Genomic DNA, 23702 nt, shown 5'->3' on the forward strand with positions numbered 1-23702 from the left:
CCCCCCCCCCCCTCGACCCCTATTTTTTATATTAAAAGACCAACCTGTTTTTCAACTCTTCTGGAATAAATGATTCGAAAAACTGAATAAGATTGCTCGCTGGACGAGCAGCTTTTGGTTTCGTCACGTTGCGCCGAAGTTTACGCCCTGATCTTCGAGGTCCTATATCATGGGGATCCGTTGGCTCCGATTGTTTGGATTGAACAGGAATCTCGTAAAAATTACGATCTTTTGTTTCAAGATTAGCGTGTGTAGATTTACAATGCGCGTCGAACTCACTCAGATTAACGATCCCCATACAGCTAGGCACACCGCAGATTACGGTCTTGCTGGGTCGAGGTTTCACTTTCTCTCCCGGAAACCGTGAAGCAGAGTTGGGTCCACGTGTTCTAGCAGCAGACACATTGGGTCCAGGTACCCTTGAAGCAAGGGAAGAGGGTACTAATATTCTCGGCTCGTCTTCCTTTGTTTCTTCCAGATTTTCCTTTGTATACAAAAATTACTGTTAATAATTTTTTTAGTGCCAATTGTACACAGTCTAACGTCTTGTATACACTGTCTCAGAGTCTGTTGTACGCTGTCTACCGTCTTCTTTGCACAGCAAAGAGTATTTAGTAGCTGTTAAAAGTCTGTTGTACGATGTCAAAGAGTCTATCTTACGTCTTGAACACACAGTCTCAGAGTTTATCTTAACTGTATCAGCTTGTAAAAGTCTATTTAAGAATGTATGATGTACTCTTTCAATTGTCTATTGATTTTTGGGTGTATGTAACATACAAAGAAAAATTAATCCTACCTCTTGTACAAGTTCTGGTAGAGAATCGCAAATCTGGTTCGAATTCAAGTTGTAATACAGAAATCTGAAGTTATATTTTTTTTTGTAAATAAACATACAATCAATCAACTAATTAATTAGTAAATTAATTATCAAATAAATTCATTAATCATAAAAAAATCAATGATTGATCAATCAATTAACTAATGAAATTATTTCAAAACAAACAAAATGAAAAATGATTTTACAATCTAAAGAACTTATTTGTTGTCCAATAAATCCAAAATATTTCCCAATTTCACCGATAAAACCAAAATGGTTTTCAAAACTTCCTAAAGGGTTTGATATTGTGGGAACGAAAAGATTTTTCAAGAAAATATAGATATCTGCCAATCAAAGTATTCTTTCATTAAAAACCTCTTATTTTCCCATCATCAAACTATTTACTGATAAAATCAGTCTCCCCCTAACCCTGCTAGCAACACCACATCTCTGTGACTCTCTCTCTCCTAGCCTGAAACCAGCTGACCCAGCTAGCTGTTGCTATGGCGGGGAGTTTGAAACACAAACAATGAGAATTACACATAAACTCTTGGAGTTGTATAGGGAAGGATTGGATCTAGGACTGGATATCAAGCTTAACCTGTGGACTAAAGATGGAGAAGAATTTTTCTCATTTTCTAGAGTTTCTCGACCCGTCAACAGGAGAAGGAGAAGAAACAGAGGTGTGATGTCAACTCTGAAGGAAGTAGAAAGTTGTAAACTTGTAATACAATTGTAATATCTTAATCTCTGCTACAAAATAAATATTTAGATCTTTAAAAAAAAGATAAAATCATTAATTTAAGAATCAAAACTAAATCCAGCATTTTTATCATTAGTTAAAAAATTACGTAATTGTTATTTATCTAGAAATATTTTCTTACTTTCCAATAAGAGGAATTGAGAACCACCGTGAACTTGATGTAGGACTAGCCTGGAGCAGTCCACCATCCTTTAGGGTTAGGGTTAAACACTGAACAGAGAGGTTAGGGTTAAACACTGAACAGAGAGGTTAGGGTCAAATACTAAACAGAGAGGTCAGGGTTAAACACTGAACAGAGAGATAAGGGTTAAATACTGAACAGAGAGATAAGGGTTAAATACTGTACAGATAGGTTAGGGTTAAACACTGAACAGAGAGGTTAGGGTTAAATACTAACCAGAGAGGTCAGGGTTAAATACTGAACAGAGAGGTCAGGGTTAAATACTGAACAGAGAGGTCAGGGTTAAATACTGAACAGAGAGGTTAGGGTTAAATGCTGAACAAAGGTCAGAGAAAAACTGAATAGGGGTCAGGGTCAAATATTGAACAGTGAACAATGTTTATAATGTTGAAAACTGATTATTTTCAATTGTAGGTTCTTGACCAAAGTGACTTGCGCAGGAGAACTGAAGGAAAACATTTAGGAATTTTTAACGACAATATCTTTCACATAATTGATCATTCACAGGTTGAAGGGTACTGTTGTAAATCGGGCATTGTCATTTTTTCATGGAGGGACACAGTCATTTTGACAATTACAATTTCACTCGCCTCATCTGATGAGTTGAATGTTGCTGACGATATACCAGGCAACATACTAGCAGTAATTTTCTAAATAAATATCTCTGTAATAAAGCTGTTCGCTGAAATATATAAGTTGGCTATAGCTGGCTAAAAGGATGGACCAAAGCTGACATTTTTTAAGACATCCATAAATACCCTGGGAGGGAAAAAAAATTGTTTTTATATGAAGTTTTTTATACGCGTTTTTTAAATTCCACGGGCAACGCAATTCAGCTAGTTTATAATATTTTATAAATTATAAAATAATCACAGAAGTATATTATTTGACGAACTATTTTCGATCTGCTAGAGAAGAAAATGAGAAATTTGACATAAAGGGCAAGTTTATTTACCCTTAAGATAATTTTTATCTAAAGATTCATTTATTTTCTGAAGTACAGCGAATAAAACTCATTGCGATTCTCTTTAAATGGAAAGAAAATTTATTTTTAAAATATTATTAAATTACCAGATGAGAAACAGAATCAGAACTTTTGGAAGGTTTAGATATAGTTCTTCCAAAGTTTTCATGGATCGAAGTTTTTTCTCCAGGTCCAGGTGTCAATTTTCCAGGAGTACCAGGAACCCCTCCTCCAGGGGTACTAGGAATTCCTACTCCAGGAGTACCAGGAACCCCTCCTCCAGGGTTACCAAAAACCCCTCCTCCTAGGGTATTAGGAACCCCTGCTTCAGGAACACTAGGAATCACTGCTCCAGGGGTAACCGGAAGTCTCACAGAGGGAGTCTAAATATTTGAAATGTAAGCATGTTCGATATCATTCTTCTTAAGAAACTTCTGGTTGAGGATTTGGGTAACAATATTTTTAAGAGTTTAATATGTTAAAGATAAAATAATTCTGCTTTGAGCAAGAGGAGAGGGTAAGAGAACAAAAAAATTTAATCAGGACGCAAGTATTTATCGCCCTATTTGATTCTCCCATTTTTATTACGCTAAAATTTGATTCTTATTTTCAATCTCCTATTTTTCTTATTTGTTACCTTAAATGGAGGGTTTGTTTCAATATTAGCCTTCAATCCTTGCTTAAGGCTTGAGGACAAAGCCTCCATATTCTTTATTCTAAGTCTGTCCAGGTCTTGAGGCCGAGGTTCCGAGGTTGCACTAGAACTCCCTTGAGACCCGGAGCGACAGATGACGATATCTTTAGAAATCTTGATTTCCTGCGAGGTGGCTAGCATTGCTGATATATCGTCTTTAAAAGGTTTAGCTTTTTTGGGCCGTCCGCGACCCCTGGCAGGCTTTACTGTTGGTGTTACCTCAGGTTCTACAACTTTAGAGGAAAGTTTATTAGAACCTATGGAAGTTATAACATCACAGAAATCATTTAAAACCTCCCCTTCGTTATAAGAAGTATCTGGACTATTAACAGACGCTTCTTGCATTAAGGAGTTAATTGGAGCAGCCCAGATTGATGGAGCAGCATCAGTATTAACAGAAGCAGCAGTAGGGCTGGTGGGGTTAGCAAGGCTAGCTGCATTTCTGGTTGCAGCTATATTTCTGGTTCTAGCAGTAGGACTGAAAGGACTATCGGGAGCGGCAGGACTGGTTGGAGTTGAGGGAGTGTCTGGAGCAGTAGGACTGGTAGGAGCAGCAGGACTGGTTGGAGTTGAGGGAGTGGCTAGAGCAGCAGGACTGGTTGGAGCGGCAGGATTGGCTGAAGCAGTAGGACTGGCTGAAGCAGTAGGACTGGCTGAAGCAGTTGGACTGGTAGGAGCGGCAGGACTGGTTAAAGCAGTGGTAGGACTGGTTAAAGCATTAGGACTGTATGGAGAATGGACAATCGATTTTACTGTAAACCTATCGAAGCTATCCAAATCTATTCCTCCCAGTGGAATAGATAACCTAAAAAAAAATACAAATACAACTATTGCTCAAAACATGATATTCCGACTTCTAATTTTCAGACAAATTTCAGCTCAAGTATTTGTATTTAAATCAAACAGAAAAAAGAAAAAAATTCAAAATTTAAAAGTAAGACAAATTTTGCAAGAAAAATGGGAAGAAGAATGAAAAGTGAAAACAGGGATCGAAAAAAAAATCGACAACAATGATATACAAAATTCGATTGACAGGGGAGTATTCAGGAATTTGTACAGGTGTAATCTGACATGACAATTCCCCCTGTCAAAACACAGTTTTTACTTTCCAGCAGGGGGGATTAGCCCCCATATCACCCAATGTGTGAGCCCCTGACAATAAATTATTTTATTTTCATATTTACCCCTGCATTAACTCTGGCCTAGTTAAGAGTATCTTGGCTGCAACTCCAACTCTTGAATGAGTTGTTAAATCCATTAAATCTATATAAAACGGTCTGATCAACCTCCCTCCTCCTCTCCTCCCTCTACCACTACCTCCTCTCATCCCTCTTGCTCCTCTTGTCATCCCACTTCCACCTCTAGTCATCCCAAGCCCTCCTCTTGTCATACCACTTCCTCCTCTTGTCATCCCAACTTCTTTTTCAATTGTTTCGTCCAAATCTTTCTGCGGAGAAGAATCCGTCAAATCTACATGTTCCTCGGTCCTTCTCCGTCCACCCCGTCTACCCCGTGGACCCCGTGGACCACTGGACTGGAGAATTGAGGACTCCGACTCTTCTACGCTCTCCTCCATGACTCTAATTCAGGGTTCTCTAGCTAGAATATTCAATGTCAAAACGATAGTTTTAATAGCAATTAAAATTCTTTTTTTTTAATAGCTAGTCATGGTTATAGGAAAGCTGTGGATAGGAGGGGGGGGGGGGGGGGTGGGGGCAACAAATAGGACAGCTTTAAGGCCAAGCACCATGGGGATAGGGGGGTCTAATATGCAGAAAATACAGACTGTCATATTAAACGATTTTTGATTTATTTTGTATTAATTCAGGGTAAGGTTAGACAATTTTTTGTCCGAGTGCTGCGGCTAGGACAGGCTAGTTGGTCGAGCGAAACAGCTAGGACAGGCTAGTTGGTCGAGCGAAACAGCTAAGACAGGCTAGTGGGTCGAGCGAAACAGCTAAGACAGGCTCGGATATGCCAGGGAGCCGGGTGCTGCGGCCACATGTCCAACTTCGGTAACCATGAGCTAAATGTACAAAATTGAATGAAGGGGCGGTGGGTAAACAAATCGTAAGTCAAGTAAATAACGGATTAAACTCTGAGATTGTCAAATTATAAATATTTAAATATATCGTTGGTTGAAATACATGATATATTATATATTAATAGATAATTTTGGGTAATTTCATAGTATACGATTTTAGGACCCCCCCTCCTCCCTCCCCCACCCCCCTTCTATCAAATTTGAATATGGAACTTATATGTAAGACATGGATATAATTGACAAGTGGCCGCAGCACACGGCCCCCTAGCCTGTTCTATCCGCAGCGCTCGGGATAATTCTAATATACGATTTTTGAACCCCCCCCTCCCCCTCATAACAATTTGTACATGGATCTTATATGTCAGACATGGATGTAATTGACCATGTGGCTGCAGCGCTCGGCCCCCTAGCCAATTTTGTTGAAAATTATTGAAAAAGTGGTCATGTACAAAATTGATATGAGGGGGGGGAGGAGGGGTGTCCAAAAATCGTATACTACGAAGGACCCCCATGATTTTAATTTATTACTGGGAAAAATTTAACCTTCAATTAGAGAAACTGCTACCTTTAGAGTTGAGTCGTTATCAGCCGATATTATATTAATTCAGTTAAGTTATTCCAAATTCCAGTGATATCTCAGCCGTCGACCATGTCGACCAATTCACGAAATCTTCGTGTCTCGATTTAAGGAAAATCCCAGGTTTTATCTGGAATAAATGCATGACATGTAGCTACAAGTAGATTAGAAGGATACAAAATAAAATTAAATTATTTTACGCGGGGATTTAGGTTTTCTCGGATTTGAGTTATGATGGACACACACAAGGGTAAAGCCGCCATATCGTTGGAGAATTTGGTTTGGTTTGGGGGCAGCTGAAGCAGCTGTTTCGACAGCTTAACTCCCTTAAATCTCATGACAGCTTTAAAGGAAGGAAAAATAAAAATAAAAACGGAAATTCTCCGAAAAAAATAAAAAAAAATAATTTCCTCGGATAATCAGGGCGGTGATAGAGATTTTATTTTTACTCTACAACAATCAAAAAACAGGCCGGTGTCCCAATATTCCCAATATCACCACCCTCTTTCCCTAAACTGTTCAATCCCTTTCCATAGCTACCAGTACCAGCCCCTTCCCTTGCTTCCCGTCCCGGTATACCCTTCAACCTACCTTTCCCTTTCCTACCATCCCATCCTTACCTTCCCTACCTTTCCTTTCCACCTTCCCTTAATTACCACCTTTCCTATCTTTCCCTTCCTATACCTTCACTTCCCTAACTTCCCTCCCCTACCTTACCTTCCCTACCTTCCCTTCCTTGCCTTATTTTCCCTATACCTTTCCTACCTTCTCTACCTTCCCTACCTATCCTTCCTTCCTATACCTTCACCTCCCTACCTTCCCTTCCCTACCTTCCCTTCCCTACCTTACCTTCCCGACCTTACCTTCCTTACCTTACCTTCCATACCTTACCTTCCATACCTTCCCTTCCCTGCCTTATTTTCCCTATATCTTTCCTAACTCACCTTCCCTACCTTCTCTTCCCTTCCCTACCTTCCCTTCCCTATCTTTTCTTTATGTTACTTGAATATTCTTATTTCAGCCTTAAATTCTAAAAAAAGATGATAGTTTAATTTTCTTTTAAATGGCATATTCGTTGAAAAATATAACTTCACAGTTTTCAGAAAATTGCATTTTACTAAGAAGATTGCAGTTTCAAAAACAAATGCATTTGAATAAAAAACTTTTAGTTTGGAAAAAGAATAACACCCATTAACTCTTCGCATTAATTTCTATATCTATTTTTTGTAACTTTCCTACTTAATTCAATCCTTTAGATCTATTTTAATAAATTTCATTAAATTGCAGCCTCTGCCTGTAGACCCCTTATAAAAAGGTGCTTTCTAAAAAGATGGCATATATATATATTGAAAAATATATCTGCACAGTCTTTAGAAAATTGCATTATTATAAAAAATTCAGTCTAAAAAAAATCTGTGTATTGAAATTAATTGCAGTTTTCATGATTCAAAAAGTGTTTAACTTGCTCCATTGCTTCATAAGCAAGAAATGCGCAAGTCACCTATGCAGAGAACCAAATGAAAATAAACAGTTTAAAGAAAAAACATGAATATCTATACATAGTTAAACAGACAAAGCGTTTAAGGGTACCGTTGTAACTTGAGCATTGGCATTTGTTTATACGGAGGGTCACTCTAGGTTTTATTTGAAAATTATAGAAGACAATTTTGTAACAATAATATTGTTAGTATTGAAAACAAACTTGCATTATAATTCTTCCCATTAATTTCTATCTTGCTTTTTGTAACTTTCTTACTTATGTAATCCTTTAAGCCTATTTGAGTTAATATCATTGAATTGCTGCCTGCAGTCCAATGAGAAAAGGTATTTTCTAAAAAGATGGCATATATATATTAAAAAAGAAATTGCTCTATAATAAAAAATTTCAGTTTAAAAAATCTGTGTTGAAATTAATTGCAGTTTACTAATTAATAAACTTGCATTATAGCTCTTTCCATTAATTTCTATCTTTTCCTTTTGTAACTTTCTTACTTATGTAATCCTTAAAACCTAGTTAATTTCACTGAATTGCAAAGAAAATGTGTCTGTTTTCTAAAAAGATGACGTATACGTTGAAAAAGATATCTGCACATTTTTCAGAAAAAGTTTACCAAATGGTTTGAGTTTACTAAAATAAACTTGCAAATTAGAATACAGAATAATAACATCCATTGTAACCTTTATTATAATTTCAATCTTTATTTTTGTTACTTCCCTATTTATTTTACCCTTTCAGCCATTCAAGCATATATTAGAGTTAACTTAAAAAAGGAATTGAGTTTTTGCCACAAACTCAAATTTTCTAATTCCTATCTCTGTGCAACCTAATTGTGTAATTGCAAACCTTTCTTATACAAAATTTAGACTATTAGATCTGACAAAATATATAGTTTGAAATCTCAAAGGTCTACGACACTAACTGTTTTATTACATATAATGAAAAAGCTGATTTTCATGAAACATGACAGAAACGTACAAATTAATGATTGATGGATCTGATTTATGAAACATTGGGACGCTAAATATCGATCGAAAATATCGAGCGCACCCCCTCCCGCTCCCCCTCCTAGGAAAGAACAGTTTACAGTACCGGCTTCCAGTATACCACTTTACACTCCAGTGCAGTATCATTCTTATAGTTAAATATAAACAGTGGTGTATGGCTGTAGATATATTATATATAAACAAAGAGAGTGAACTTTGCAAGTTATGTATCTATTACATATACCATTAAAAGTGAATCTAAACACTGTGAAATTGTGAATGCAAAAATACTTAAATTATTTAGAATTAGCAAAAAACAGAAATATAATAAGATATTGTTTAATTTATTTAAACATTTTTAGGATAAGATGTTTAAATAAGAATTTGACGAGAATTTATTTCTCAGTATATAGATTGAGTAGTTGGAGCAGGATGGGTGGGGTTGGGACGGTTCTCCTGGTCCTACTATTTATACTGGATGTATTTACGGATATTGCATGCGGAGTAGAACTGATCCTTAATGATCATCCGGAATGTAAGTTTCAGGAACTACTTTTAAAATTTAATTTAAAATAGAAAAGAAAATAAAAATACTGCTTTTTAGATGGACTACTGATGTTATTGTTAGTGGCGGCTCCTGGTATTATAGCAGTTCTAGCAGAGATATATAAATGCTGTCTTTACGAGGGAGTTTGTGGAAGGTTAGTGAAGCAAAAAAACTAAACTTCTTATTCCTTCTTTAAGAAGGTTAAGCAGTGTATTTCATGCAGTTAATCGTGCACTGTATGTTTCTAGCCTGTATTCACTGTATTATAGGAATACTACTGTATCTATTTATCTATCATGTATTCACTGTATTATAGGAATACTACAGTATCTATTCATCTATCCTGTATTCACTGTATTATAGGAATACTACTGTATCTATTCATCTATCCTGTATTCTCTGTATTATAGGAATACTACAGTATCTATTCATCTATTCTGTATTCACTGTATTATAGGAATACTACTGTATCTATTTATCTATCCTGTATTCTCTGTATTATAGGAATACTGTATCTATTCATCTATCCTGTATTATCTGTATTATAGGAATGCTGCTGACTGGTTATATCTATTCATCTATCCTGTATTCACTGTATTATAGGAATACTACTGTATCTATTCATATATCCTATATTCACTGTATTATAGGAATACTACTGTATCTATTTATCTATCCTGTATTCTCTGTATTATAGTAATACTACTGTATCTATTCATCTATCCCGTATTCACTGTATTATAGGAATACTGCTGACTGGTTATATCTATTCATCTATCCCGTATTCACTGTATTAAAGGAATGCTGCTGACTGGTTATATCTCTTCATCTATCCCGTATTCACTGTATTATAGGAATGCTGCTTACTGGTTATATCAATTTATCTATCCTGTATTCACTGTATTATAGGAATGCTGCTGACTGGTTATGTCTATTCATCTATCCTATATTTACTGTATTATAGGAATGCTGCTGACTGGTTATATCTATTCATCTATCCCGTATTCACTGTATTAAGGAATGCTGCTGACTGGTTATATCTATTCATCTATCCTATATTCACTGTATTAAGGAATGCTGCTGACTGGTTATATCTATTCATCTACCCTATATTCATTGTATTATAGGAATGCTGCTGACTGGTTATATCTATTCATCTATCCTGTATTCACTGTATTATAGGAATGCTGCTGACTGGTTATGTCTATTCATCTATCCTATATTCACTGTATTAAAGGAATGCTGCTGACTGGTTATATCTATTCATCTATCCCGTATTCACTGTATTATAGGAATGCTGCTGACTGGTTATATCTATTCATCTACCCTATATTCACTGTATTATAGGAATGCTGCTGATTGGTTATATCTATTCATCTATGCTGTATTCACTGTATTATAGGAATGCTGCTGACTAGTTATATCTATTCATCTATCCTATATTCATTGTATTATAGGAATGCTACTGACTTGTTATATCTATTCATCTACCCTATATTCATTGTATTATATTTATTTATAGGAATGCTGCTGACTGGTTATATTTATTCATCTATCCTATATTCATTGTATTATAGGAATGCTGCTGACTGGTTATATCTATTCATCTAATTCATTGTATTATAGGAATGCTGCTGACTGGTTATATCTATTCATCTATCCTATATTCATTGTATTATAGGAATGCTGCTGACTGGTTATATCTATTCATCTATCCTGTATTCACTGTATTATAGGAATGCTGCTGACTGATTATATCTATTCATCTACCCTATATTCACTGTATTATAGGAATGTTGCTGACTGGTTATATCTATTCATCTATCCTGTATTCACTGTATTATAGGAATGCTGCTGACTGGTTATATCTATTCATCTATCCTGTATTCACTGTATTATGGGAATGCTGCTGACTGGTTAAATCTATTCATCAACCCTATATTCACTGTATTATAGGAATACTACTGTATCTATTTATCTATCCTGTATTCTCTGTATTATAGAAATACTACAGTATCTATTCATCTATCCTGTATTCACTGTATTATAGGAATGCTGCTGACTGGTTATATCTATTCATCTACCCTATATTTACTGTAATCATGATGCTGCTGGGGACCTGTCATTTGACATGTAAAAGGTAAATACCAAATAAAAAGAATTATTTGATAAAGCTCTCATATTTAGCTGTTTGTTAGAATTAGAGTAATCTCATAAAGTGGAGATAATGCAGTTGGTGTACTGTTCCGTTTTGCCGTCTATAGTCTGTACTTATACAGTACGACTTGCCATAGCTGTATGAAAGTCGGCACGGTATTCCACAATTCTAAATGAACTGGAGTTTACGGCGGAATGTAACGTATCCAATATGCGCTCTTTATAATATGTTTCCTCACTTTGCTTTCTCGTTATTATTGCATTCTCATATTTTACTTGTTTTAACAGTAAACGAGAAGTAAAAATTAGTATAATTAAAGGGAGTGACCGCGTAGACATAGTAGTTGAGCTAAGAGTGCATGTATTGTTTAAAGTAAAAACGTCTTATAGGTCTCAAATGAATCCAAAAAAATTCTCTACAATACTCACTCTCAGTTTAGCTACCATGTCTACGCGGTCACTCCCTTTACTCGATTGTGTTTGTAGGGAAGGGATGTATTTGAGGAGCCTAGAAGGATTTATAACAGCTGCGGGTCAAATCATTTTGAACCTTTATATTCTCTCCAGGTACAACCAGGCCGAGTTTGAAGTGTCGCTGGATTTTGCCATTTTTAGGTTTAACCTTTCGAGTTTCTTTATATACGTTTTTGCAGCCCTGGACATAAAGATTTTTTATTATTTGTCCGAACCCTGATTAATTTTCGGGGTTAAATAGCAATCTCAGTTAAAGGGACTGTTAGTCACTTCCAGTGTCCCGGTCCTTGCAAAGATGGTAATGACCGATTCACAAAGGTATCTTTAAACCTTTACCTTATTTATAATATAAAAGACGTTATCGTTTATTCGCTAGAAAATTATTAAATTCTGATAATTCTGATATGATTTTTTTGTAATAGAAATGTTCAAGTCAAAATTCAAAATTAAAAACATAGAAATCTAATTCACACTTGATCAGAGAAAGGTTTTAAGGGTAACGCTGTGAATATGGCCAATTTTGCAGGAAAGGGTCCTTGAAATAACGATTACAGTCCCTTTAATCTTATACAGTGAAACCCTTAATAACGAATACATCGGAAGAATTTATCAAATGTCGTCTTGACAATTTTTCAATGAGTTTTATACTATATTACGTAAATTTCAGTAATTGCGAAAATAAATAAATAGCCATGAATATGCGGGAACAGTTTTAAAGAGTTCCATATAATCATTTAATTAAANTGAACACCCTGCTAGATGGTATTGGGGGCTTATACAGGTAATATTATTCAACAAGCTGAACACCCTGCTAGATGGTATTGGGGGCTTATACAGGTAATATTATTCAACAAGCTGAACACCCTGCTAGATGGTATTGGGGGCTTATACAGGTAATATTATTAAACAAGCTGAACACCCATAGATGGTATTGGGGGCTTATACAGGTAATATTATTGAACAAGCTGAACACCCTAATAGATGGTATTGGGGGCTTATACAGGTAATATTAGTGAACAAGCTGAACGCCCTGCTAGATGGTATTGGAGGCTTATACAGGTAATATTATACAACAAGCTGGACACCCTGCTAGATGGTATTGGAGGCTTATACAGGTAATATTATTGAACAAGCTGGACATCCTCCGCGTTTTAAGTGCATTGTATTTAAAAAAAAAATTTAAACAAAAACATTATACAATATAAAACAATTTACGAATGCGTCGAAAAATTATCGATGAATAGGTTGTAATATCTGAATGATTGGTTTGGAAATAAATTGTTGCAACTTTCTGAATTTTTATAAACGCTACTTCTTCGGTAAGAGTCGCGTTTAACAATTTTCTTCTTATAGCCGGAAAAATAGAAGTAAGATTCATGGTAGCGATCACCATCGATGATTTTTCGCCAAAAGCCGATAATCTCTTTTTTCCGCGAACACTCCCTTTAAAGTGACACGCCATTTAAGTATGGGAATGCCTAATTCACAACGGTACCCTTGAAACCTTTCTCTGATCACTAATGTCAATAGTATGAAAACAGTCCCCCGGCCCCCACCCCCGCCGCATTCCCCAAGTTTAAAATATTTTGAAATAAAGGGAACATTTTTTAAATCAGCGAAACTGTTTTAGTTCTGTAAAAATTTGTTTTTCTATTTTTTTCCCGTAAAAATCTACAGATGAAAAAAAATAGGTATTAAAAAAATCCGCAAAAAATTGTAAGTAAAAATCTGCACCAAATCTTTCTGAGATAGCAAAATAGAACTTTCTATTAAAACAATTGGGTCAAACTAATAAAATTTAATATGTAGGTTTACAGTCTCTTTTTCTCAGTCATCTCTCTGATTCAAACCATCGTTTATTTTAACGAATGTGAGAAAAAATCAAGTTCTATTTGGAGGTAACTTTTTCATTATTCATTTGTTTGTGTAAACTTTATTTAAAGAAGTTTGATTTTTTGTATTAATCAGTCAGTACCAATGAGTTACAGCGGTTTATGAAAAGAAAGAGTTGTTTGAACTAGACTCAAAGCTGGTTTAACTACCAGTTTAAGTGTAGATTTACTGGGTTGAAGAACAAACTTATACACCTAGTTCAACTATCCCTCTTCACTAATGAATTTCCTCTACCATGGGATCAAATTTAACGAGAAGTATAGTTGAACTACTGAGACTAAATTGAGCCACTTCTCATATACTTGTACCGGCAAACAAAAAAATGGTTCAACTTAGTCTACAAATAGTTGAAATTATAAAACTTGGCATTGAATTTATGCTATAAAATATAATATGATATAATTTTATATAAATATAATTTTATATAAATATAATATGATATTTAAGACTAGTTGTTGCTGTGCCTTTTTATACCTCCGCCATTCTTTACCGAGCTCTCGCCCTCTCCCTCCTCCTCATCTTCTACCAGCAGTACACCATCATCCCAATCCTCATCATCCTCATTCTAAACATCCTCTCCTTCAAGATCCTCGGCCTCGACCTTCCTCGCAGCCTCGTCTACGGAGTTTCCAGCCTCCTGGCTCCAGCAGGATTTAATAGGTTGGATCATTTTGATTTTTTTTAATTAAACTCTAACTGTCTCTGGACCTTATGTCTTTGAAATCTGATTTCGTAGACCTTTGATATGTCAAAATATGAAATTTGCTAGATTATCTACTTTCTATAATTCTAACTAGCAATCAGAGACAGGGTTACCCAAAAAGGATGAGATTGTAAAGACTTAAGTAAGGGTATAACGATCCCAAGGATAAATTTAGTCTTATGCCTTGAATACAGTCTTTTCAAGGTTTATTAAATGATTTACAGTTGAAGGGAATTGGGAATATAAGGGATGCTCGCCAAAAAACCTGTCTTTTTACTTTTTGGGCCTTCTACTATGTACATGGACTAAGTAAGAAAATGAAACATTCCATCATGCATTCTGATAAAGCGCAAGCTGGTCAAAGCTCAATTTTCTGTATATCCCAGCTGCCAGCAAATCCATGGAATTTGCGGGATCATAAAAGTAATCTCAGCAATGGATCATCCGGTTCATCAAACCTTTTGACAAGAATTCTTCATATATTCTTTAAAAAATGACTTTAAAATGGCTAAAAGACCAACCCACACCATTATTTACTATTTCTTGATAAACAGAAATCAAAAATCAGTGTTGATCATATTTTAATAAATTGATCTTTTCTGATCAAATTTAAATATTTTTTAGTTTTACATTATGCCTGTAAAGGAACCTGTTTAAGAAGTAATGCAGTTGTACTGCAGAGCAACGTTTTTAAATAATCTCTAGATTCTCTTCCTTTAATTCGTATTTTTTCTTCTTTTCTTGGTCCCCTGGGTAGTTGTTCTTATTCTATAGCCTGTAGGAATTAATCAACTATATTGTTCTCTGCTTATTTGTGTTTAATTTTTTATTGGTTCTGATGAGAATTGGAACACTTAAACCGAATTATTAAAAAGATCCCTTAGCTGACAGCAGGGTATCATGAAGTACAGCATTATAAATGGCTCGTGAGGGCATGTTTGAAATCAGAATTTATCGAGAAATGTTTCAATCTCTTCCCTGTTGCATGTGCTAAATTCATTGCCGATTTTAAGATTAAGTTTGTTCAATTTGCAATGGTTTAAAGACCTAAAACTAAAAAGACAGGTTTTTTGGCGACCACCCTTTAATATAAATTTCGGTGATGGTGATGGACCAAACCTCTGTAGAGTAAAAAAAGTAGATGTTAAAAACCACAAGAAAATAAACAAACAAAAATTATTTTAAATCAAATGGTCAAAATCTCAGATCATGAGATGGAAGAAAGATAATCTGCAAATATTCACTTTGTAAAACATTTTTTAAGACAATTATTATTCCTTGAGCATTATAGGAATATATATTTTATATATATATTGTATGTATATTGTAGGATATATATATTTTGTATGTATATTGTAGGATATATATATTGCAGGAATATATATTGTATATTGTAGGATATGTATTGTACAGGGTGTCCCAATAAACATGGGAATTCAGTGACGAATTCGAAATCGTCTTTTCAAATAATTCTTTGATTTAATATAGTGATACCTACTCAGAAAGCTGTAATCCGTAAGATATTCATGTGCTATGTTTACAATTTGTTTCTGCATACGGTTGTACTTAGTAAAACAAGGAAATTACAGTATACAAATACGGTTGTACTTAGTAAAACAAGAAAATTACAGTATACAAACAGAGTAAACTTGTCCGTCTTCACTGTTCGTCTTACAAAGACATCACAAACACATCTTGACAGCCATTTACCGTTTTCATCAAATAAACTCTAGCAGACATAATAATATTATGTCTCTTAAATCAGGTATTACAATGCTAATTCATAACAAAGACGATATTGAATTCGTCACTGAATTCCCATGTTTATTGGGACACCTTGTATGTATATTGTAGGATAAATATTGTATGTATATTGTAGGATAAATATTGTATGAATATTGTAGGATATATATTGTATATTGTAGGATATATATTGTATATTGTAGGTGTCGGAATCCCAAGTTCCAACCTCTAGGCTATGTAAGCGACGAGGTTAGATATAGTGAACGGAGTCCGGAGCAGGTGGAGATCCTCCGAGAACGAAGTAAACGCTATCTTGCTCTTCATCTTATATTCGGAGCTTTCGTCCTAGGAGTATCACTGGTAAGGGACTTAAAGGGACTGTAAGCATAAGTGACCCTTCATGTCAAGTTGGAAAAGTCTGATTTATCCTTAAAAGCTTTGTCTTATCAAGCATAAATTAGTATCCATGATTTTTATCTTAAAAAATGATGATTTTCTGATGCGTTTTTTCCAAGGTACTAATGCAAGGAAAGTTAATTGCGGTTGTGTATACTCTGCGTACATATTGAAACCAGTTCTCTCTGGGTGGAATTTTTTTGAAAATGGGTTTCATGTCAGGCTGTGGAATCCGTCTTGTGTTTACTTTTCCACCCAAAGACAGTACACTGCAGTACAAAAAATGCGAACACCTCTGAAATAACTTTCCTTGCATTAGTACCTTGGTTTTATCTACAAAATTGAATTGCGTATTTTTACTGTTCTGTTACGTAACAGTACAGTAAAAATGCATTATTCAATGTAATTTCATGTAGGAATGTTCAGAAAAAAACACTTGAAAACCTAGAATAACAACAATATTTTCTCAATATTGATCTGATAATTGGTTTTAAGGGTTGTGAATTCTTGCATTGCCATCTTTGCACGAAGGGGTCACTAGAAACTCCGCTTACACGTTACAGGGCCTTTTATAAATACATTGGGACCCATAAATCAGTAGAATTGGAAGACGACTGTTAGAAACCAAAATCTTTTAAAGTCCAAGAACCACAGAAATTGTGCAGTGTTCCCATTACAGTTATTTTTAAGTTATTGGTAAAACAGGTTGATTGCTAACAACATCAAATGCACATAATATTGGTAAAACAGGTTGCTTGCTAACAACATCAAATACACATAATATTGGTAAAACAGGTTGAATATTGGTAAAACAGGTTGATTGCTAACAACATCAAATACACATAATATTGGTAAAACGGGTTGCTTGCTAACAACATCAAATACACATAATATTGGTAAAACAGGTTGATTGCTAACAACATCAAATACACATAATATTTGTAAAACAGGTTGATTGCTAACAACATCAAATACACATAATATTGGTAAAACAGGTTGATTGCTAACAACATCAAATACACATAATACTGGTAAAACAGGTTGATTGCTAACAACATCAAATACACATAATACTGGTAAAACAGGTTGCTTGCTAACAACATCAAATAAATGAATAAGGTTGATTCACTGTCCTAACGGGCACAAAAAGAAGGAACAAATATACTACTTTCACGCTTATGATTAAACACTTTTTCAGGCCCTATTGTGGATAATGTTGAATTTCTCCCAGATCTACTCTCCCCTGATCCACCTGACCATCCTACCCAGGGTCTTCATTAACGATTACATCTTTCCAGCAATCCTGGCAGGGTTCATCTCATCTACAGCATTCACTGCACTGTACTGTTGTACTATACTCTGCTGTGCACAGGAGGAGTACATTTATCCTCTAACTATACATTAGTACAACATGTACTGTTGTACTATACTCTGCTGTGCACAGGAGAAGTACATTTATCCTCTAACTATACATTAGTACACCATGTACTGTTGTACTATACTCTGCTGTGCACAGGAGGAGTACATTTATCCTCTAACTATACATTAGTACACCATGTACTTCTGTACTATACTCTGCTGTGCACAGGAGGATTATATATCCTCTAACTATACATTAGTACACCATGTACTGCTGAACTATACTCTGATGTGCACTGGAGGAGTATATTAAGTATACACTATTACACTGTACTGCTGTACTATACTCTGGTATGCACAGGAGGAGTACACTACAATGCGGTACTATGCTGTGGACAGGAGGAGTCAATTTAGCCTCTAACTATACACTAGCACACTGTACTGCTGTACTACACTCTGCTGTGCATAGGAGGAGGAGTACGTATATCCTCAAACTATACACTATTTCACTGTTCTGCTGTGTACAGGATGAGTTACTTATACATTTACTGCTGTCCGGTACCCTATGAGTACGGAACATCAAAATATATATTAGTGTACTTCTTTACATTGCATAGTACAAGTCCTATAATTTACATCAGTGCATTTTAATATAATATTTTTTCATTGTGTTCAATGTACATTGTTGTATTTAAGTTCATAAAATGCAAGGAGATATTGAATAGAAGGAGGGGGCGATAGGGTTTCCGTACACTTTGCTGTGACGTATTTGGACTGCTGAAGAACTAGTTTTTGCGTAACAACAATAACAAAGGCAGCCGATCTAATGTAAACAAACATGAGTTAGTAAACTGTGAAAGTAGTATTATCTTGTTAAAAAAGATTAAAAAGTTAAGGATTTTAGTTTTATACGAAAAGGACCTTATTACAGCGACATTTTTAATCAAATTCAAGGTTATCCTGTCCCCCCCCCCTTTATAAATACGCCAGAGATGCCAGATGTCTGTTTATCATTAGTGTTATTGTTTACAATCTTTATTATTGTTGTTACGCAAAAACTAGTTCTTCAGCAGTCCAAAAACGTCACAGCAAAGTGTACGGAAACCCTATCGCCCCCTCCTTCTATTCAATATCTCCTTGATAAAATGTCTGTACAGTGAGTCGTACACTGCTGAATGCTGATTTTGCATCATTGTACTGTTTACATTTTACAAACCGGTTTACCTGAAACTGTAGTCAAGATTTTGCTTTTATAGTTTATAAAAAAATATTTACCTTTTTCCACTGCAGGCGCCTAATCTCGATATCTACAATGGAAACTTTCAATATGAGGCCAGTGTTAAGTACTTAATCCTTTGATCTTTTAGTCACATATATCCACAAAGATTTAACTTAATATATTAAATAATGAAGGATACGGATTAAGTGGTTTTTGGAATAGATTAACTTTAGAAAAGTTCGGAGCTCTAAAAGTTTAATTGTTCTGATTGTTTTTAACATAAAAATGAAACAAACAATGATTTTCTACAGTCGTCGTCACATATATCAATACAATGAAGATAACTATCGATCTCAACTTTGATTTATATCCATAGCTGTTAAACAGCATGGATACGCATAAACATGTAAACAATGAGAAGCTTTCCTTTGTTTCCTTGTAAACTTGTAATTCTAAAAAAGCTTGTTATTAATCAAAACTTAAATAAAAAAGTTGTCTTCATTTTATTAATAAAATCGCCGAGCACTGTATTTAACATAAATATACTTGATATTTGGATTTTGTTAGAATATCTTTATGATTTAGTTTGTTTGTAAGCAAAGCAATTGCATTCTAATTTATGTAGGTGCAAATAAATTTAGACAAAATGGAATAATTAAAAGTAAATATTTTTGTAAATTATTTTCAGATCCCGGACCCAATAAATTTTTGAGGATTAAAAATTCATTATGTTTGAAAAAATCAGAATTAATGCTTTAGTAGAAATTTTAACATTAACCTAAAAGCACAATCCAAAAGCTTATTAAAAAAATATTTTGTCATTACAAAAAGTGTCTTAATTTATCCTTTTATGAACCTTTTTTGTTGTTAAAAATTTTGCCTTTCAAAAATGCTATGCAGAAAATGTTTGTATTTTAGTGATTGTTAAGTGTATATGATAAAAACCAAATAAATAAAACAGTAAAAAAAATTTTATTTGTAGAATTGTATTCGGATTTACCATTTCATAAAATATAATTTCATAGAATATTTCATAGATAGAACATTTGATGAATAGAACATTGAATGAATAGAACATTTGATGAATAGAACATTTGATGGATAGGGCATTTGTTGGATAGGACATTTGTTGGATAGGACATTTGTTGGATAGGACATTTGTTGGATAGGACATTTGTTGGATAGGACATTTGATGGATAGAACATTTGATGGATAGAACATTTGATGGATAGGGCATTTGATGAATAGAACATTTGATGGATAGAACATTTGATGGATAGAACATTTGATGGATAGAACATTTGATGGATAGGACATTTGATTAATAGGACATTTGATGAATAGAACATTTGATGGATAGAACATTTGATGGATAGAACATTTGATGGATAGGACATTTGATTAATAGGACATTTGATTAATAGGACATTTGATGAATAGAACATTTTATGGATAGAATATTTGATGGATAGGACATTTGATGGATAGAACATTTGATGGATAGAACATTTGATGAATAGAACATTTAATGGATAGAACATTTGATGGATAGAACATTTGATGGATAGAACATTTGTTGAATAGGACACTTGATGAATAGGACATTTGATGGATAGAACATTTGATGGATAGAACATTTGATGGATAGAACATTTGTTGGATAGGACACTTGATTAATAGAACATTTGATGAATAGAACATTTGATGGATAGAACATTTGATGAATAGGACATTTGATGAATAGAACATTTGATGGATAGAACATTTGATGGATAGAACATTTGATGAATAGAACATTTGATGAATAGAAAATTTGATGGATAGAACATTTGATGGATAGAACATTTGATGGATAGAACATTTGATGAATAGAACATTTAATGAATAGAACATTTGATGGATAGGACATTTGATTAATAGGACATTTGATGAATAGAACATTTGATGGATAGAGGGAAGGAGTAAGAGGGAGAAGGGAAGGAATAAGAAGGAGAAGGGGAAGGAGTAAGAGGAAGAAGGAATAAGAGGGAGATGGGGAAGGAGTAAGAGGGAGAAAGGGAAGGAGTAAGAGGGAGAAAGGGAAGGAATAAGAGGGAGAAGGGGAAGGAGTAAGAGGGAGAAGGGAAGGAATAAGAGGGAGAAGGGGAAGGAGTAAGAGGAAGAAGGAATAAGAGGGAGATGGGGAAGGAGTAAGAGGGAGAAAGGGAAGGAGTAAGAGGGAGAAGGGGGACGAGTAAGGATTTTGGGAGGGAACGGAGGAGTATGAATAGAGGAGGGAGATGTAGGAGGAGTAAGGATTTGGTGATATTGAAGAAGAAAGGGTTACGTGAAAAGTATTTTCACTAAAAATAGTCGAGTAATTTATAAAGTCTCTAGCCCTGTCTTCTCTCTTTATGTTCTTTAAAAGTATATCTTCGTATTCATCTATATTACACATGTGTTCATAGAGCAGGTGTATACAGTAAATCTTATATTTAAATCCCCCTACACCTTCACAACCCCACATAGCATACCTTTCCCCCTCCCTTAATACTTTCCCCCTCCCATGCCCCCATGCCCCCAAGTTGTCTATTCCCTAAGAAAGAAAGCAGTCACCTATACACTGCTCTATACTAAACATGGAGGTTTCATCACACCTAAATTCTGAAAAATTTGAGTTAGAGGAGATGGATTTTAAGTCATCAAAAGATGACTTTTCTTCTTCTTATCCTGGTTTAAAACACGACGAGTCTTATGCTCTGGACTGTAACGAGAATAATGTTATAAATAAGTGTGATATGTGTCCTAGGGAAGCAAAGTTCAAGTGCTCTAGGTAAAATTATTTTCATATTTAGAACTTCTAAATCTTAAAAGGACTATTGACGAAATATTAAGTGGACCTCTATCTAAAGAGGAGCACAGTACCCAATTTTGTTCAGGTCTTACTTTTCCATCTTTAAATATGTTATTTAATACAACTATCAATACTTTAACAAAAAGATTTAAAAGATTTAAACATTGTACAGTATTAGAAATTAAAATTCAAAATTATCTCTATATTCAGAAATTTTAATAAAGATTTATTAATTGTTAAAACAGATAAAAATTGTTTAAAAGTATCATGTAAATCCAATTCAAACAGTTAAAGGTTTAAAAATAGTTATATGCATATAATTAGAAAGGGTATCAACGCAACATTTGTTCTTTCAAGATAACATCCAGAGTGAACCAGTTCACATGGGAATTTTGTGACGAACTTCAGATCGTCTTTGGAGAGCATTAGCACCGAAATTTCAAGTCATGATAAATTTATATCTGCTGAAGCTCTGGACCAATATAATCTTTAAGGCTAGAACCTTTCGATTAAAGAGAAAATGTCTACATGCATAATATGCATAGCACTGCAAACCAAAATAATATTGTTATTAGATTTGTAATTGTGTTAAAAGACTGTTTTTTATTCCTGCACAACTGTATGCAGGTGTAACTGTAACATATCTGCAATATGCACATTAAAAAACCTTTTCGTAGAATCTATCTTTCATACAAAATTTTGTCATTAACTTATTTTCTAATATTAAAGAAGATTTTAATAAATATTTTATTTTAATTGTTTATTTTGTCATAATTTCAGATGTGAAGACTCTTGGTCTTGTTCCTTGGACCATGGTTCATTTCATGAACTTCATGGAGCTTGTGCACCTTTCCAGGTATACTCTTCTTCTTCTTCTTCTTCTTCTTCTTCTTCTTCTTCTTCTTCTTCTTCTTCTTCTTCTTCTTTTTCTTCTTCTTCTTCTTCTTCTTCTTCTTCTTTTTCTTCTTCTTCTTCTTCTTCTTCTTCTTCTTCTTCTTCTTCTTCTTCTTCTTCTTCTTCTTCTTCTTCTTCTTCTTCTTCTTCTCATTGTTATTAATATTATTGTTTTTTATTAGATAAACTCTGATTCTAATGTCGGAAGATTTCTTACGGCTAAAAGGTAAAAATTATTGTAAACAAAATGTTTTTCAAAAATAAACAAATTTTATACTGACTTTTATTGACTGCTTTTTTTACAATGTACTCTCTCATTTGTTGTATATTAAGATGAATTAACTATTCACGAGAATTTTATACCTTGATGAAATTGCATTTGTTTACAACATATTAAGTCAACAAAACCTAAACTAATTCTGATTTGCTTCGTGTTTTCTAAAATGTGCAGATGCTTTCTTTTAGATTTTATTTTAGTAATAAGAATGTAACAAGTGGTCAACTTTACTTAACCTTGAAATTGTGTTGTGATTCTTTACAATATATTATTGATTTGCAGAAAGCGCCCAAATATATGCTTTTAACCATCTTTTAACAGAGAGATTTTCAGTTGGTTTAGATCATTGGGATATTATAGCCATAACAATATTTTTACAGATACAAATTCGAGTATATAGATATTATCCTCAATCTATTTTCCGTGAAATTAAAATTCTCTATTTTTGAAAAAGTGTATTTTTTAAAATGATCATAAAATTTCAAAAGAATTCGTAAAACTGAAATCTAATGCAGGACGTATTGAAAATCATAATTAAATCAATGTAAAGTACAATACATCACTTTCATAGACGTATTCAGGGGAGGGGGGCTATGGGGGCTCGGCCCCCCCTGGACCGGTAAAATTTATGAATTTCAGTGGCTTTTTAGGCCCCAACGGGTGCTAACCCCCCCCCCCCCCC

At 34.4% G+C, this 23702-nt stretch overlaps 4 protein-coding genes and 1 long non-coding RNA gene across 6 annotated transcripts in view; 3 read left to right on the plus strand and 2 right to left on the minus strand.

The window, feature by feature from the left end:
• Window positions 1-3112, minus strand: part of LOC111703989 (uncharacterized) — a 7174-nt gene extending 4062 nt beyond the window's left edge. Inside the window, exons 1-5 of the mRNA XM_023476091.1 lie at window positions 2833-3112; window positions 2352-2411; window positions 1702-1790; window positions 797-860; window positions 45-484 (exon numbers count right to left, since the gene is read on the minus strand). Of these exons, the coding sequence (XP_023331859.1) occupies window positions 45-484; window positions 797-860; window positions 1702-1790; window positions 2352-2396 (638 nt within the window). The 5' untranslated portion in view covers window positions 2397-2411; window positions 2833-3112. The remainder of the gene's footprint in view (window positions 1-44; window positions 485-796; window positions 861-1701; window positions 1791-2351; window positions 2412-2832) is intronic.
• On the minus strand, window positions 2824-6267 carry LOC111703990 (uncharacterized protein KIAA0754). The gene is made up of 4 exons (XM_023476092.1): window positions 6029-6267; window positions 4604-5018; window positions 3363-4224; window positions 2824-3108 (listed from the first exon to the last, which is right to left on the minus strand). The coding sequence occupies exons 2-4, from the start codon at window positions 4993-4995 to the stop codon at window positions 2824-2826; spliced, it is 1539 nt and encodes a 512-aa protein (XP_023331860.1). The 5' UTR covers window positions 4996-5018; window positions 6029-6267.
• A 2426-nt stretch (window positions 6268-8693) lies between these two features.
• LOC111703980 (uncharacterized) lies at window positions 8694-11795 on the plus strand. The gene is made up of 4 exons (XR_002765724.1): window positions 8694-9059; window positions 9129-9225; window positions 11122-11211; window positions 11715-11795. It is a non-coding gene; the product is annotated as an uncharacterized LOC111703980 (long non-coding RNA).
• Window positions 11796-12494: 699 nt separating this feature from the next.
• On the plus strand, window positions 12495-18576 carry LOC111703981 (uncharacterized). Of its 2 annotated transcripts, none has more exons than XM_023476082.1 (5): window positions 12495-12595; window positions 13512-13600; window positions 14043-14255; window positions 16245-16401; window positions 17636-18576. In XM_023476082.1, the coding sequence occupies exons 1-5, from the start codon at window positions 12518-12520 to the stop codon at window positions 17840-17842; spliced, it is 744 nt and encodes a 247-aa protein (XP_023331850.1). In that variant the 5' UTR covers window positions 12495-12517; the 3' UTR covers window positions 17843-18576. The 2 variants fall into 2 exon arrangements, with proteins under 2 accessions (XP_023331850.1, XP_023331852.1); XM_023476084.1 differs by lacking the exon at window positions 12495-12595 and adding an exon at window positions 12612-12705.
• Window positions 18577-21621: 3045 nt separating this feature from the next.
• The window catches only part of LOC111703962 (protein msta), a gene marked incomplete in the record, with an annotated part of 6687 nt that continues 4606 nt past the window's right edge, over window positions 21622-23702 (plus strand). Inside the window, 3 exon segments of the mRNA XM_023476059.1 lie at window positions 21622-21828; window positions 22630-22705; window positions 22926-22969. Of these exon segments, the coding sequence (XP_023331827.1) occupies window positions 21635-21828; window positions 22630-22705; window positions 22926-22969 (314 nt within the window).

Source organism: Eurytemora carolleeae, unplaced genomic scaffold (assembly GCF_000591075.1).
Source record: "Eurytemora carolleeae unplaced genomic scaffold, Eaff_2.0 scaffold419, whole genome shotgun sequence".
Lineage (NCBI taxonomy): Eukaryota > Metazoa > Arthropoda > Copepoda > Calanoida > Temoridae > Eurytemora > Eurytemora carolleeae.